Source organism: Melospiza melodia, chromosome 21 (genome assembly GCF_035770615.1).
Source record: "Melospiza melodia melodia isolate bMelMel2 chromosome 21, bMelMel2.pri, whole genome shotgun sequence".
NCBI lineage: Eukaryota > Metazoa > Chordata > Aves > Passeriformes > Passerellidae > Melospiza > Melospiza melodia.
Window position 1 is genome coordinate 6,363,622 of NC_086214.1, and position 14,763 is coordinate 6,378,384.

Below are 14,763 nucleotides of genomic sequence, written 5' to 3' on the forward strand. Positions count from 1 at the left end.
CTCTCTCTCCAAGCCAGCTGACCATGATTGGCCATTAATTACACACATCCAACATGGGCCAATCCCAGATGCACCTGTTGCATTCCACAGCAGCAGATAACCATTGTTTACATTTTGTTCCTGAGGCCTTACAGCTTCTCAGGAGGAAAAAATCCTAAGGAAAAGATTTTTCATAAAAGATGTCTGTGACACTGGAGCCCACAGCCCCATGGGACACGACCCTGCTCCTCCCTGCCATGGCCTCAGGCTTTGGGCACTGAGGATTTCATGTCAATTAATGTTCCTCATTAAAGGGGCAGATCCCTGTGCTGCTCCATGGCTGCCCAGCACTCCTGCCAGCATGGTGGGTGCTCCCTGTGCCACTCCAGGCACATGGAGGAGCTGCTGGGTTTTGGTTCCCTGGAGGAGTTTTGAAGTTTGGTATTTTGCAGAGACACTTCAGCTCTGGATTTTCTCCTCCTGCCTCTCTGGTGGGAGCAGCTTTCCAATTTGTTTGAATACTGGCAATCAGACCTAAGCACCACATTGATTTTATGTGGAAATCCTGGCTCAGCAGCCTGGGGGTGACAGTGCTGCCCTTTCAGCCCCAGGTCACAGCCAGGGGCCAGGCACCAGGTGCTTTGCAGTCATGAACCAGGGCTTTGCTGCCAGGCTGAATGCTGGAGTCAAGGATTTGGGAATTGCCCAGTCCCAGCTGCTCCTTGATCCAGTGTTTCACAGTCCCTTTGCCAAGCAATCCCTTCTTCCTTTGGTTAAGCACTGGAGCTGGTGCTCTGGATGGTGGAGTCACCGTCCCTGGAAGTGTTCCAAAGATGAGCACATGTGGCATTTGGCACAGTGGCTTCATGGGCTTGAGGCAATCAGTGGAAGGTTGGATTTGATGATCTTGGAGGTCTTTTACAGCCTGAATCATTCTGTGATTGTTCTCCAAAGAGCACAAACTATTGGAATATTTACCAATATAGCCAGACAGGACGTGCCTGAGCTTGTCTGAACCAAACAGTAGCACTATGGTGTTTCACCCCACAGACACTTTTGGCTGGCTGGGTGTGTGGTGTTTCACCCCACTGACACTTTGGGCTGGCTGGGTGTGTGGTGTTTCACCCCACAGACACTTTGGGCTGGCTGGGTGTGTGGTGTTTCACCCCACAGACACTTTGGGCTGGCTGGGTGTGTGGTGTTTCACCCCACAGACACTTTGGGCTGGCTGGGTGTGTGGTGTTTCACCCCACAGACACTTTGGGCTGGCTGGGTGTGTGATGTTTCACCCCACAGACACTTTGGGCTGGCTGGGTGCTGCACTGGGCCCGTGGGGACAAGTCCAGGCCTGCAGGAGCTCTGGTGGTGCTGGGATGGAGCTGCCCCCCATAACAGGGGCTGCTCCTCAGGTTTCCCTCTGTGGAGAAGCTTTAAGGGGATGGTGAAGGAAAGGAGTCGGTTCTGATGGAGGGTTTGGATCCAGAGCTTTATTCTGGCCCTCAGGCCTCTGAATGCAGCACCAGCTCCAACAGAACTCCCTGAGCCCGTGGTTGCTGCTCCTTTAACCCTGGGGAGAGGGGCAGGGAAGGGGTAGGGAGCCACCAAGCAGGGACAGGAGGGGAGGGACAAAGGGACAAAGGACACCTGGATGGCCCAATGCCCCCCAGGGGTAGAGGGCATCCTTTGAATCTGCCAATCCTTTCTGGAATTCCAGGATTGACAGACAGTGCTGGGAGGGGCAGGGTGTGGAAAGGAGAGGGGACTGATTCACCTGGGAGGGAATTATCAGGGGAGGGACCCGAGGTTCTGAGGTAAACCCTGAAATCACACCACAACAACAAACTGATGTGTCCTTGTGCCCTTCAGGCATCGAGCAGAGCATCGAACAAGAGGAGGGGCTGAACAGGTCATCGGCTGACCTGCGGATAAGGAAAACCCAGGTGAGCCTCTAAACAGGGAGCTGAGGGGCAGCTCAGGGGTCCCAGAAGTGCTGGGAGAGGAGGCCTGTGTAGGGAGATAGAATGTAAGAAAATAAAGATAGTGTAGAAAGTAATCTTATCCCTAAGGAGTTGCAGGTGGGCCAATTATCAAAGATTAGGAACAGCCTGACTTCAACAGGCCATGGCTGTAACCAGTGAGAAGAAGATGCTATAAAAGAGTGGGGTGGCTGATTGGGAAGGGAACTGGAGTCAGTTGGCTGCTTTGTGAAAGAGTCAGTGCTCTGAGGAGATGCCCATGAGAAACACCAAGATTATAAAAGAATAGAAGAGTTCTATTGAAATAATATATTAAAAAAAGAGTAGAATATATAATTGATTCTATTGAAATGATATAAAATAATAGAGGAAAGGATTTCATCAGAAGGCTAGCAAGTGGAGGAAAGGAATGATAATAAAATCTTGTGACTGACCAAGTCTGAGACAGCTCACTGTGATTGGCCATTGATTACAAACAACCATATAAGACCAATCACAGATGCACCTGTTGCATTCCACAGCAGCAGATAACCATTGTTTACATTTTGTTCCTGAGGCCTCCCAGCTTCTCAGGAGGAAAAATCCTAAGGAAAGGATTTTTCATAGTACATGTCAGTGCCACTCTGAGCCTGCTGTCCCCTTGTGTGCCCCCAGCACTCCACGCTGTCCCGCAAGTTCGTGGAGGTGATGTCGGAGTACAACGCCACGCAGACCGACTACCGGGAGCGCTGCAAGGGCCGGATCCAGCGGCAGCTGGAGATCAGTGAGTAACCCACCCTGCCATGGGGCCCTGCTGGGCTCTGTGGGCCATGTTCTCTACACTCCCAATGGAGCAGAGCTGCTCCTGTCTCGGTTTGGAAAGACAGGAGTCTGCTAAGGAAGGCAGGAGCCTCCCCTGAAATGGAGAATGTAAACCCTCCCCACCCCTCCCAATTGCTATAAATTTTAAATTAAGGGCTCTGAGGCAAAAATGGATACTGCAAATATGGGAGCAGGAAATAACAGTTCTTTAATAGGGAAAAGAAAAAAAATAAAAGGATAAAATAATCAATGCAGTACACTGGAACAACACTGACAGAGTCAGAACCCAACCTGACACCCTGTGGGTCAGGGTGTTGGCAGCAGTCCCATTGGAATTGTGGCTCAGCCCTCCTGCAGTGTCAGGGGTGGTTCTGCTGGAGCAGGGATCCTGTAGAGAAGGATGGATTCTTCCTCTGAAGATCCAGTGGGAGAAGAGGCAGCTGCTGTTCCTCTGGGGAATCCAGTGGAGAAGCCGTGCTGGTGTCTCAAAACCTCTGGATTATATCTGGGTAGGAAAGCTTGGCTCCTCCCTCTGGGCTCACATCTCCCAATGGGATGCTGTAGTTCTTATCAGCCATGCAGTGATATTCAGTAGCTGTTATCAGCAGATGTCTCCCTGGAGGGAGAACTGGGTGTGATCACTCAGAGAGAGACAAGGCAAACTGCCCACTTGACAGAAGATACTTGCCATACAGATGGTAATAGAATAAGTCTTGCCTTGCAATCTGGAACACTCCCACTGTCACTATAGGACACAAAAGAACACAAACACACACTGCTGCCCTCAAGGTGAAGAAGAAAAGGTAAGTTTATTTTCTGACTCCTAACATTTATAGTTTTCCAAAAGTGACAGTGGATTGGAGGGTGACAGTGCCATCTCTCCAATAACACTGGACAAACCAACAATCCAGCAAATTTCTCTTCCTCCATAAAAGAATGTAAAACAATAAGTTATTTACAGAAAGTGTATGAGAAAGTTTGTTACAAGAATGTCAACATCAGAAAGCTTAGAAAATCTTAAAAAATCAGGGCGACACCACCACAGCTGGGCAGAGCTCCTGGGATGCACAGGAGGCCCTGGGAGCAGCTGGAACACGGCTCCTGTGGGGTGGGACCTTGAGTTCCTGTGGCAAATAACGTCCTAAAATGTAATTCCTGTGGCATCCAGCAAATTACATCCCAATATGCTGCAGAGAGAGCACAGGGATCACAAGGAGAGGGATTCCTTCTGTGTTTGCAGCTAATTTTTATTCAAAGAAGCTCACAGGATCTCCTGATTCCTGTGGATGCTTGTCTTTCCTCAGGGTGCTCTTCTTCATGGATGAATTTAGCTAAACATGGACACAGGGAAGGGAATTCTTGGGGTGGGAGCACTCCCTGCTCCTGATGGCCTCCCTTGCACAGGAGGAGCAGGAACCTCAGCAGCCATTGTGCTGTGGCCAAGGGGGGACATCAGGTGACACCTCTGAGGCTGGTGGCGCCTCACCCAGGTGGCACTGCTGTGGCACTGGGATCTCTGAGCCATCCAGAGCCCATCCCTTAGGAGCAGTCCAGTCCTGCCTCTCTATAAAGACATTCTCCTGATGGTCCTTCTGGGCAGCCAGTGGTACCTGAATGGTTTAGAGCAAAGAGGAACCATGTAATGAGGGGAATAATCAAGGGGGAAGGCAGGCCATGCAGAGATTAAAGGAGATTTTTGCAAATAATCTCAGTTTCAGGCATGTTGTGGGGTTTGTGCTCAGAATGGAAGGCTCTGAATTTAGTAATTTTCTTTTCCTAAGAGCCACATGGATGTTTTTTATCTCCTCCAGCAACATACTGTGAACAATGACAGGAGATCTGTGAGTGAACCTGGTGTCCTTGGTGGTCACCTGTGGGAATTATTCTGGGAATCTGGGTGCTGTGGGAATTTCTGTGGAGGGCTGGAAGGAGACACAGCTGTGCAAGCCTTAATCTTTGTTCAGATGAGTCTTTGTGATGCCTGATGCTCCCAGGGCTGCAAGGGAAGGCTGACTGACACGGGGCTCAACAAGAGCTTGGCAGTTTGCTGTAAAGCAGGATGTGTCACTGCTCCAGCTGCCTGACTCATCCCTCAGCCACCATCACCCTGCAGTGACAGCTCAGGAGTGCCTTGTCATGTGAACAGCAATTGAAGGTATCCCTGTGCCTCCCTTTGAGAGAGCAGGCTTGGGAGGACTCAGCCTTGTCCTTGACTGGATGCAGACCTGAAAGAAACCTCCCTCTTGTTTTCCTGCTGAATTTTGGGAGGGCTCTGCTGCTCTGCTTCAATCCTGGAGATATATTGTTGTTTGTTATGGTGTTCACAGGGGTTCCAGGCTGAGGGAAGAGATGAGGATCTGACTCCATGTTTCAGAAGGCTTGATTTATTATTTTATGATATATATTACGTTAAAACTATACTAAAAGAATAGAAGAAAGGATTTCATCAGAAGGCTAGCTAAGAATACAATAGAAAAGAATGATAACCAAGGTTTGTGGCTTGGGCTCTGTCTGAGCCATTGGCCATTAATTAGAAACAACCACATGAGACCAATCCCAGATGCACCTGTTGCATTCCACAGCAGCAGATAACCATTGTTCACATTTTGTTCCTGAGGCCTCTCATCTTCTCAGGAGGAAAAATCCTAAGGAAAGGATTTTTAATGAAAGATGTCTGCCACAGTTGTTCTTGTGTCTGCCCTGTCCATCCTGCCAGGCTGTCAATGCCTGCCAGAGCCTGGGGGTGCAGGGACAGGGCAGCCCAGGAGCCCCCATGGAGCAGTGTGTGCTCTAGGAGAGGTGTCCCTGTTCCTGACACCAAGGACTCCTGTTCCCCTCAGGATGGAGCTGTGGAGGAGTGTGGGTATAGATAAGTGCATTTCTCATTGCTGCAGAAGAGGTGCAGAGCTGGGCTGGGGAGGGACACAGCCCTTTGCCACAGCTGGATTCCCCCATCAGGACAGTGGAAAAGATTTCCTGGCAAAAAGACTCACCCAAAGATGTTGCTATAGGACATGAACGAACACAAGCACACACTGCTGCTGTCAAGGTGAAGAAAGAGGAAAGTTTATTTTCTGACTCCAACATTTATACTTTTCCAAGAGTGACAGTGGATTGGAGGGTGACAGTGCCACCTCTCCAATGACACTGGACCAACAGTCCATCAAATTTCCTCCATAAAGGAATGCAAAACAATGAGTTATTTACAGAAAGTGTGTGAGAGAGTTTGCTACAAGAATGTCAACATCAGAAAGCTTAGAAAATCTTAAAAAACCAGGGCGACATCAAGGAACAGCTTATGGGTGTTTCAGCAGGAGTGCTGCCTGGGCAGGGGCTCTACTTGGCCTGGGCTGTCCCAGGCAGGGCTGCAGCCCCAGCTGCTCCTGCACAGGCTCTGGGACAGAGCTCAGCTGGGATGTGCCTGCACACATCTCCACAACATCCTCAGCTCTCGTTTCCTGCTGAGGAGCCCAAAGATAGAAAGGGCTGGGAGCTCTGACAGCAAAGCCAGTAAATCACTTGGGTTTTGAGTGAGAGAGCAGGAACTTCTCAGGTGCTCTGGGCAGGCTCCCCAACACCAGCAAGTTTCTCCATCCTCACCACACCTGGCTCTGCAAGTAGCACAGTGGCAGAGTTGGTGATGTGGAGTCACTGCCCTGGGTGTAGACACCCTCTGGGGCTCCCCACAGCCCCCTCAGGATCTGTTCCCTTCTCCTTGTGTGGGCACTGCTGTGTCTGTGCTGTGTAACCATCAGCATCACCCTGCCCACCCAGAGCAGCTCTGAGGGCATGCACTGTGCAGGGTTCTGTGGCTGAATCCTCATCCTGATACCAGCCTGGGCAGGGCCAGACTGAGCTGGGTGACAGCCAGGTGGGCCAGATTGTACCTGTCACCTCACACACAGCTGGGCAGGACAGCATTACCCATCTCTCCATGAATTTTATGGATTTGTGTCTGTAGTGTTGAAAAGCCAGCTCCAGGCTGGGGAAGGTGCCTTGTCCTCAGTGTGAGCCCCAGCTGTGGCTCTGCAGGTGCTTGTGCAGGGATGCTGGAGAGCCCAGCTGAGCCCTCATTTAGCCATGGACCACTGGGCTCCTTCAGCCCTGAGCTGCTTCCCTATTTATAGACATCTGCATGCAGGGTTGGACAGACTGCCATCCAGTGTCTGCTGGGCTGTGGGACTGAGCTGTGGCACCAGAGGCTTCCCTGGGAGCTTCCCCCACACCCTGCAGGGCTGCTCCTGCCCCATGCCCTGGGAGATGGTCACTGGGGATGGTCACTGTGGCCAGCTGGCCATTGCAGGGCCAAGGATGTGCCTTGAAGTCTCCTCAGTGGTTTCACATTCACCTGTCCCAGAGTTTGCAGTGACCTGGGCACTGTCTCTCTCTGTTCTTTCCCTGCCACCTTAGGGCTCACTTTGCTCCTCCATGCTCTGTTTGTCTTGTTGAGGATCTGACTCCATGTTTCAGAAGGCTTGATTTATTATTTTATGATATATATATTACATTGTAACTATACTAAAAGAATAGAAGAAAAGGTTTCATCAGAAGGCTGGCTAAGAATAGAATAGAAATGAATGATAACAAAGATTTGTGGCTCAGCTCTCTGTCTGAGCCAACTGACTGTGATTGGCCATTAGTTACAAACATCCAACATGGGCCAATCCCAGATGCACCTGTTGCATTCCACAGCAGCAGATAATCAATGTTTGCATTTTGTTCCTGAGGCCTCTCAGCTTTTCAGGAGGAAAAATCCTAAGGAAATGATTTTCCATAAAAGATGTCTGCGACAAGGCTGTGAGAGAGCAGCCCCCAAACTGCCCTGTGAGCTCCTGGGGCTGGAAGCTCTGCTCTGTTCCACTCATGGGGGAATTCTCTTGGAGCCCATGGGATCTGTGGTGGGTTCAGGGGGCCCTTGGCTGACCTGTGTTGTGTGGTTGCAGCTGGCAGGACCACCACCAGCGAGGAGCTGGAGGACATGCTGGAGAGCGGCAACCCGGCCATCTTCTCCTCTGGGGTAAGCTCTGCCACAGCTGCAGCTGAGCCAGCCCCAGCACCAGGGGTGCTGCTGCATGTGCTGCCATGGGGGCCTCAGGGCAGAGAAATGAGCACAGCCCATGTGGGAGAGGCCTGGGGGCTCAGGTGTGGCCTGAGGATCTGCTGGAGCTGTTTAAATCCCAGCACCTTGCTGCAAACCCCCTGGCTTGGGTCATTGGAGGGGCCCTGCAGCTCCTGCTCATCCCTCTCTTGGTGCCCCCAGCCCCAGATTGAGTTTTGGTGCTCAGACCCACTGGAGCTGGGTGTGAGCATGGTGCTCAGTGGCCTTGCTTTGTCTGCAGATCATCATGGACTCAAACATCACCAAGCAGGCTCTGAACGAGATTGAGACACGGCACAGCGAGATCATCAAGCTGGAGAACAGCATCCGAGAGCTGCACGACATGTTCATGGACATGGCCATGCTGGTGGAGAGCCAGGTGGGGAAAAGCTGCAGGGCTTGGAGGGTGATGGGGGCTCCCTGTGGTGGGTGGGGAGGCTGGAGAACACTGCTCCCCTGCCTGGGTGGGTGCTGAGAGGAATAAACCACATCCAGGAGCAGCATGGCTCCCATGGGGCTGAGCTGGGCTCCCCAGGGCTGGGGTGCTGTGTGTCTGTGGGGTGGGAGGCTCAGTGAGGGGCTCAGGAGGAGGGCAGGGGGTGGCTGCCATGCAGGGGGAGGTTCCTTCACCCTCCCTGGAGCACCAGGCCCAGCTGGGTGAGCTCAGGTGGCCCCTGGGCTGTGCTGCCAGCCCCTGGCACCAGTCCCTTGAGCCAGGCACGGGCTCCTGTGCCATTGCTCACCCCCCTTCTTGCCTGCCATGCTGCCATGGCCCGAGGAGACGTCGGTGGCAGGTAAAGGCCCCCTGGTGCTGCATGCTCTGCTCTGCATGGCTGCTCCTGCATGGCTGCTGCTTGCATGGCACTGGGATCGACACCAAGGGTCACCAGAGCACCGTGGTGTTGGTGGCCTGTCCTGTCTGCAGTGGGGGACATATGTGGGGATCCATGATTCCATGCCTTGCTCTGAGGGCTGGACAGCGCCAGCACCCTTTTCCTGTGGGTGAGAGGGTGCCAGCACCCTGGTGCTGTGGGTGAGGAGGTGCCAGCACCCTTGTCCTGGGGGTGAGAGGGTGCCAGCACCATTGTCCTGTGGGTGAGGAGGTGCCAGCACCCTTGTCCTGTGGGTGAGGAGGTGCCAGCACCCTTGTCCTGGGGGTGAGAGGGTGCCAGCACCATTGTCCTGTGGGTGAGGAGGTGCCAGCACCCTTGTCCTGTGGGTGAGAGGGTGCCAGCACCCTTGTCCTGTGGGTGAGAAGCTCAGAGCTGCTGGTACTGGGAATAGAAGGGCACTGGGCAGGCAGCAGGACTGGCAACTCTGCTCTGCCCTGGCATGGCACAGCTAGAAGGAAGCAGCAGCAGTTTTACACGAGACAGGGAGCAGCTGGTGGGGCTCAATGCTCAGCACCCCTGAGCCCCAAGGTTTGTCCTCCCTGTGCTCTCCAGCATTAGGGTGAGAAATGGGCATTGCAGAGCTGCTGGCTCATAGCCCATGGCTCTGTGGCCTCAGTTCCCCCCTGTCATCCAGGAGGACACAGGGCTTCAAACCTCCCACTCGTGCCAGCCCTGTCCAGCTTTCAGACCTGGCTGTTTGCCTGCCTGGTCAGGATGGGGCCGAAGGAGGTGAACAAGGCTGGAGGAGCTCACTCCAACCCATGTCCCCACACCCAGAGGAGCCCCCAGCCCCAGCCTACCCCTGCAGCGGGGGCAGAGCGGGGCAGGGGTCCCTGGAGGGCTCTTCAGTCCTGGCTGGCCTTGCTGCAGACCCTGCTGCCCTTGGTGTGGTGCATGTGCGATGGGAGCGGCGGTCCCTGGTCCCTGCTCGTGTGTGGTTTCCTGGGCATCCCCCACGGTGCTGCTGGCACTGTCCTTGCTCCGTGCCCTGCCTCCTGTTCCAGCAGCATGTGGTGTGGTGCTGGTGTAGATCCTGTTGGCTAGAGAGGGATACTGGGCAGAGGGACTGGGCTGGGAGCTCCCTTGTCCCTCACCCTTGCTCGTCTCCCTCCGGGGCTGTGCACAGCGATGCTGTGGGACGGGGCATGCAGTGCAGAGCAGGAAACGCGGTGCCCGCAGGCAGCTGATGGTTCTCTCTCCGTGCAGGGCTGCTGGGCAGGGCAGCGTCCCCCCGGAGGCAGGCGGCGGCAGAGCAGGAGGGAGCTGAGCTCTGCGCGGCCGGGCGGGCTGTGTCCCCCTGCAGGGAGAGATGATTGACCGCATCGAGTACAACGTGGAGCACTCGGTGGACTACGTGGAGAGGGCGGTGTCCGACACCAAAAAGGCCGTGAAGTACCAGAGCAAAGCCAGACGGGTGAGTCACTGAAAACGCAGTGTTAGAGTGGTCGGTGCTGCTGCCTGTCCCCTGTCCCCAGCAAGCCTCTCCTGTCCAAAGGCAGGGCTGAGTTAACGTTCAGGCAATGCAGTCAAACCTCCATTCAAGATAGAGGCAAGAAAGGCTCTTGTGCCAGGGTTTATTTCAGCAGAGTAACACTGTCACTGAAGCACAAACCTGGGGAAGGAGGGAGAACCACGTGGAGCAGGCAGCTTATAAAGGGGAAGGGGTGGGGGGCAGAGGGGCCTGGTCTCCAGGGGAAGGGGGGTGGCCACCAGGGGTACCAAGCCAGTGACAGGGGCAGGAGAAACCCAAGGAAGTTGTGACACCAAGTCCATGGGGAGACTGTTTTTCCCTTTGGGAGGGATGACTCTGTGGTGAGTAGTTGATGTTTCCAGGCTGAGGGTTTGGGGATTGACCAAGGGGGGGCAGTTCATGGGATGCTACAACTCACAGCTCTGGCTGGGGCCCATCTGCCCCTGCCTGCACTGCTGACGCCTCCATCCCAGGCACAGCCCTGGCTGGCTCGGTGCCTGCCCCTGGCAGCCTGGCACACTCTGCAGGTGCCCAGGGACCTCATTGCCTCACACCACTGGGAGCAGCCAGCAGGTCCTGAGGGTTGCAGAGCTCCCAGCACAGACTGTGTGAAAGCTGACAGTGAGCCACAGGGCAGGGGTGCTGCCTGGGGGGAGGAAAAGGGACAAGGTGGAACCCTGGACCAGGCTGTTGTGGGGAGATAGAATGTAAGAAAATAGTGCAGAAAGTAATCTCATCTTTGAGGAGTTGCAGCTGTACTAATTACCAATTAGGAGCAAGCCTGCCCTTAGCAGGCCACAACTGTGTCCAATGAAGATGAGTGCTGAAAGAGTGAGTTGTGCTGTGAAGAGAGAGTTTGTTAGCTGTGCTGTGAAGAAGAAAGAGTCAGTGCTGTGAAAAGCTGCCCATGAGAAATCACCGAGAAAATACGAAGCTTTTGCAATAAGATAGCAACATGCTGGGAGAGCCACAGCCTGTGCAAAATAAAAATAGGGAAAGGTCATGGTTTGGGTCAGAGTCTGAGCACAGTGCCAGCTGTCTGTCCTGCTCCTGTACCAGCTTGGGGACCTGGAGGCCAGCTCAGGGCAGAAGCAGGAGCAAGGGTGTCTCTCCCTGCCCAGGACTGCCAGAGCCCTTCTGGCTCCTGAGGTGCTGCTCAGAGCCCACCCTGGGCAAAGGGGAACAGGGCAGACTGGAATTCTGAGCTCCTGGGTCCACCATGGGCAAAGGGGAACAGGGCAGACTGGAATTCTGAGCTCCTGGGTCCACCATGGGCAAAGGGGAACAGGACAGACTGGAATTCTGAGCTCCTGGGTCCACCATGGGCAAAGGGGAATGGGACAGACTGGAATTCTGAGCTCCTGGGTCACCCTGCCCCAACACTCACCATCCCCTCTCCCCTCTCTCCCTGCTGCTGCTGCTGGGCCACCTGAGCAGAAGAAGATCATGATCATAATCTGCTGTGTGATCCTGGGCATCGTCATCGCCTCCACCTTCGGCGGCATTTTCGGCTAGGCTGCCCCGGGACTGTCAGTGTGCGATGGACGGAGCCGCGCGCGCCGCGGGGCTGCAGCCGCCCGGAGCCCCCGCGCAGCCCCGGAGCCTCCCAGCAGCATTTCAGTTTCATGCATGGTTGTTTGTGACGCTGTGTGTGCGGTGCGGTGCGTCTGTGTGGAGGGAGCTCCGGCCCCGGGGCGGGCAGGGGCCGGCCCTGGTGATGGCTGCGAGGGGGACCCTGCTGGGGGGAACCCGAGCTCTCATCACTGCTGCAGGCTGGGGGGACGCTGGCACCGATGGCTGGGTGGGGGACTGTGCTGCTCATCCTGTGCTGGGCGGTGTGTGTGACTGGAGGGAGGGAGGGAGGGATGATGGGGTCAGGGGTCCTCGGGAGTGTGGTGCCCAGTCAGCCTCCCCAGCTTGCCCATCACCTCCAGCTCTCATGTCTGTCGGCCGCATCTGTGCTTGCAAACACCTTCCCTCGGGCTGCTTCTCTCCGGGGCCCTTCCCCAGGGGTGTGCTCTGCCCAGCCCTGCCTGGCCAGTGACTGTGTCTGGCTCTGGGGCTCCATCCCTGCCACTCCTCCCCTCCCCACACGAGCCCTCGCCCCAGCAGGGTGCCAAAGGCTGGAGGAGCCTGATGGAGCAGTGTGGAATGAGGAGCTGCTGCCTGGGGCCATCACAGCTGCCTGGGGACAGGAATAGGGTACATGGGGCCAGTGCTGCTCCTGGATGCTGGCCTGACAGGGCAGGGTGGCACAGAGAGTCCAAGGCCAGTGAATTTCCCTGGCTGCTCATCCTGCAGTGCTCCCAGCCCTGGCACTTGATGCCCTGGCTGCTCTTGCCCATAGGCTGGACTCTGCCTGCCAGGCTTTGGGGCTGTTGCTGATAGCCACAGCCCTGGCAGCACTCAGCTGCAAGCAGGGCTGCCCCAACCTTGCTTCTTCACACCCATGGCTGGGGGTTAGAAGCAGTTGGGCTCTCTCCTGTTGTGGTGCCAGGAGCAGCCCTTGCTGCATCCAGCCCCCTGCAAGCCAGGAGTGGCAGCCTCCCTGCTCCTGTCTCCAGTCTGGCTCTGAGCAGGCCAGTGCCCCACTGCCTGTTTGCCACCTCCTGGCACCGTGCCCTCCTGCCCAGCCACCCAGTGAGGCTCCTGCTCAGTGGGAGCTGTGGCACAGCCTGGGTGCCCTGTGCCCTCTGCCGTGCCCATGGCACAGCTGCAGCTGCTGTGGGGGTCTCACTGGCAGCTCAGGGGGGTCCAGTACTGCCATTGCCTGTTTGCCTCAGGCTGGGGCCAGGGCTCTGCCCTCACCTTCCTCTGCAGACCCCAGGGCTCTGGCTGGCCTGTGCACATGCCAAAGCACCACAGGAGTCCCCAGGTAGGACTCACTGCCACTCTGGGACAGGGGCTGGCTGTCAGCAGTCAAGGGACACTTGATGGCAGCCAGTATTCCAGCCTGGGGCAGTGCCACCTCCCAGCCCCACCAGCACCAGGGCAGGGCTGCTGCACAAGCTGGCAGGGTGCTGTGGCTCAGGCACTGGCTCTGTGTGTGCCCCTGAGTGCAGGGGAGAGGCAGAGGCTGCAGCCAGAGTGCTGCCTGCCCCAGGGCCAGCCCTGACACGGCTTCTGTGCCATTGTTACCCCACACAGCCCCTGCTGCTTGCAGCTCCCTTGGCAAGGGGGTCCAGCCTGGTTCCCCACACTGCCCAGTCCCAGCCCCTCGGGGTGCAGCCATGGGAACAGCCCTGCCCAGAGCCCCCTTCTCTCACAGTCCCACAGCACTGATGTGAGCTCCAGCACTGCAGCCTGCAGGCACTGAAGGGCTTGGGGCACCAGGACCGTGCAGGCAGGGCTGGGAGGCAGGCAGGGGCTCTGCTCCAGGGGAAACAGGGAGTGGCCATGCTCCTGTCCCTCAGCAGCTCCCTGCCACTGCCCTCCGTGCTTGCTCTGCCAGGCCAGCCAGAGCCCCAGGGCCCCTCCAGGAAGCAATAACACTGGGCAGGCAGGAAAACCCTCCTCCCAGGCTGCTGCCCTGCAGCCATGCTCCTGCCCTGCAGCCATGCCAACTGCTAGCACAAGGTGACTTTTTTTTCTTCCAGGCAGCAGCTTTAGTGGCACAAGCTCACCTGACATCAGGGCTGTGGCACCCCTGTCAAGGCACAAGGCCAGGAACTGCCTCAGGGGGGGTTCTTGGCCCTTGCTCCTTGTTGGCACCACCACTGCCAGCAGCCCCCACAGCAGCAGGAGCCAGATGGGCCAGTCAGGGCTGCTGGCACTTTGCTGGGATCCTGTGGGCAGCAGCAGTGCTGGGCTCCAAGGGCAGGGAGAAGAGGAGCCACTGCTGCCCCACAGGCAGGCTCACACTGTCCTCGCTGTGAGGGGAGGGTGTTTTGGTGCAATAATTACCCCTGCACTACGGGAAGCCCCATTGAGTTCCTTTTCACCTACCTGTCGTTGCATGTACAGACCAAATCACCAAAAGTGTGGTTGTGCTTTGGGAAGACGTTTCACCTTTTCTTTCCAGCCCCCACCCTGCACCCGCTCGTCCTTTGGGTTCCTCCACCTCTGTTCCAGGTGCCACCTGCCCTCCCCACGCCGGGAGCGTGTTGATGCAGTATTCCATGAGCAGTGTGGGGCACGCACAGCTTGCACTCGAACTGGGGACTGGGGTTTTTTTTGGGTTTTTTTCTTTTTTTTTTTTTTTTGTAATTAATGTACTTGAAGGCTTTCCGAGCCCCCCGTGGAGTTCTACTGTTGCTGTACTGTGAGCTAAGTGTCCTTGTTTTCTATGTGGATCTTGACCCTGGCTTGCTCTGTCTCACTGGGCTGGATGACACTGTATGTTGCCTCTCTTCTCCTTCCCTCTTTCCCTTCCTGCTAGCATTCCTTTCTTCTCCCGAGGCTTTGGGTGCAAAACAGCTTCCCATTTTGTGGAATTTTTATGTAGAATAAACATTTGTAACTGTAAAGCTTTGGGTGGCACCTCTCCTTGTTTCAGGGGAAGGAAAGAGGTGATGGAGGGGGTTCAGTCAGCCCCAGCACCTTGGA

General features: G+C 55.7%; 1 protein-coding gene across 1 annotated transcript in view; it reads left to right on the forward strand.

Annotated features, from left to right (window-relative positions):
- STX1A (syntaxin 1A) overlaps nucleotides 1–14,684 on the forward strand; it is a 73,736-nt gene extending 59,052 nt beyond the window's left edge. The window contains exons 5-10 of the mRNA XM_063173953.1: nucleotides 1,846–1,919; nucleotides 2,610–2,718; nucleotides 7,700–7,773; nucleotides 8,096–8,233; nucleotides 10,051–10,161; nucleotides 11,656–14,684. Of these exons, the coding sequence (XP_063030023.1) occupies nucleotides 1,846–1,919; nucleotides 2,610–2,718; nucleotides 7,700–7,773; nucleotides 8,096–8,233; nucleotides 10,051–10,161; nucleotides 11,656–11,733 (584 nt within the window). The 3' untranslated portion in view covers nucleotides 11,734–14,684. The remainder of the gene's footprint in view (nucleotides 1–1,845; nucleotides 1,920–2,609; nucleotides 2,719–7,699; nucleotides 7,774–8,095; nucleotides 8,234–10,050; nucleotides 10,162–11,655) is intronic.
- The last annotated feature ends 79 nt before the right edge of the window (nucleotides 14,685–14,763 follow it).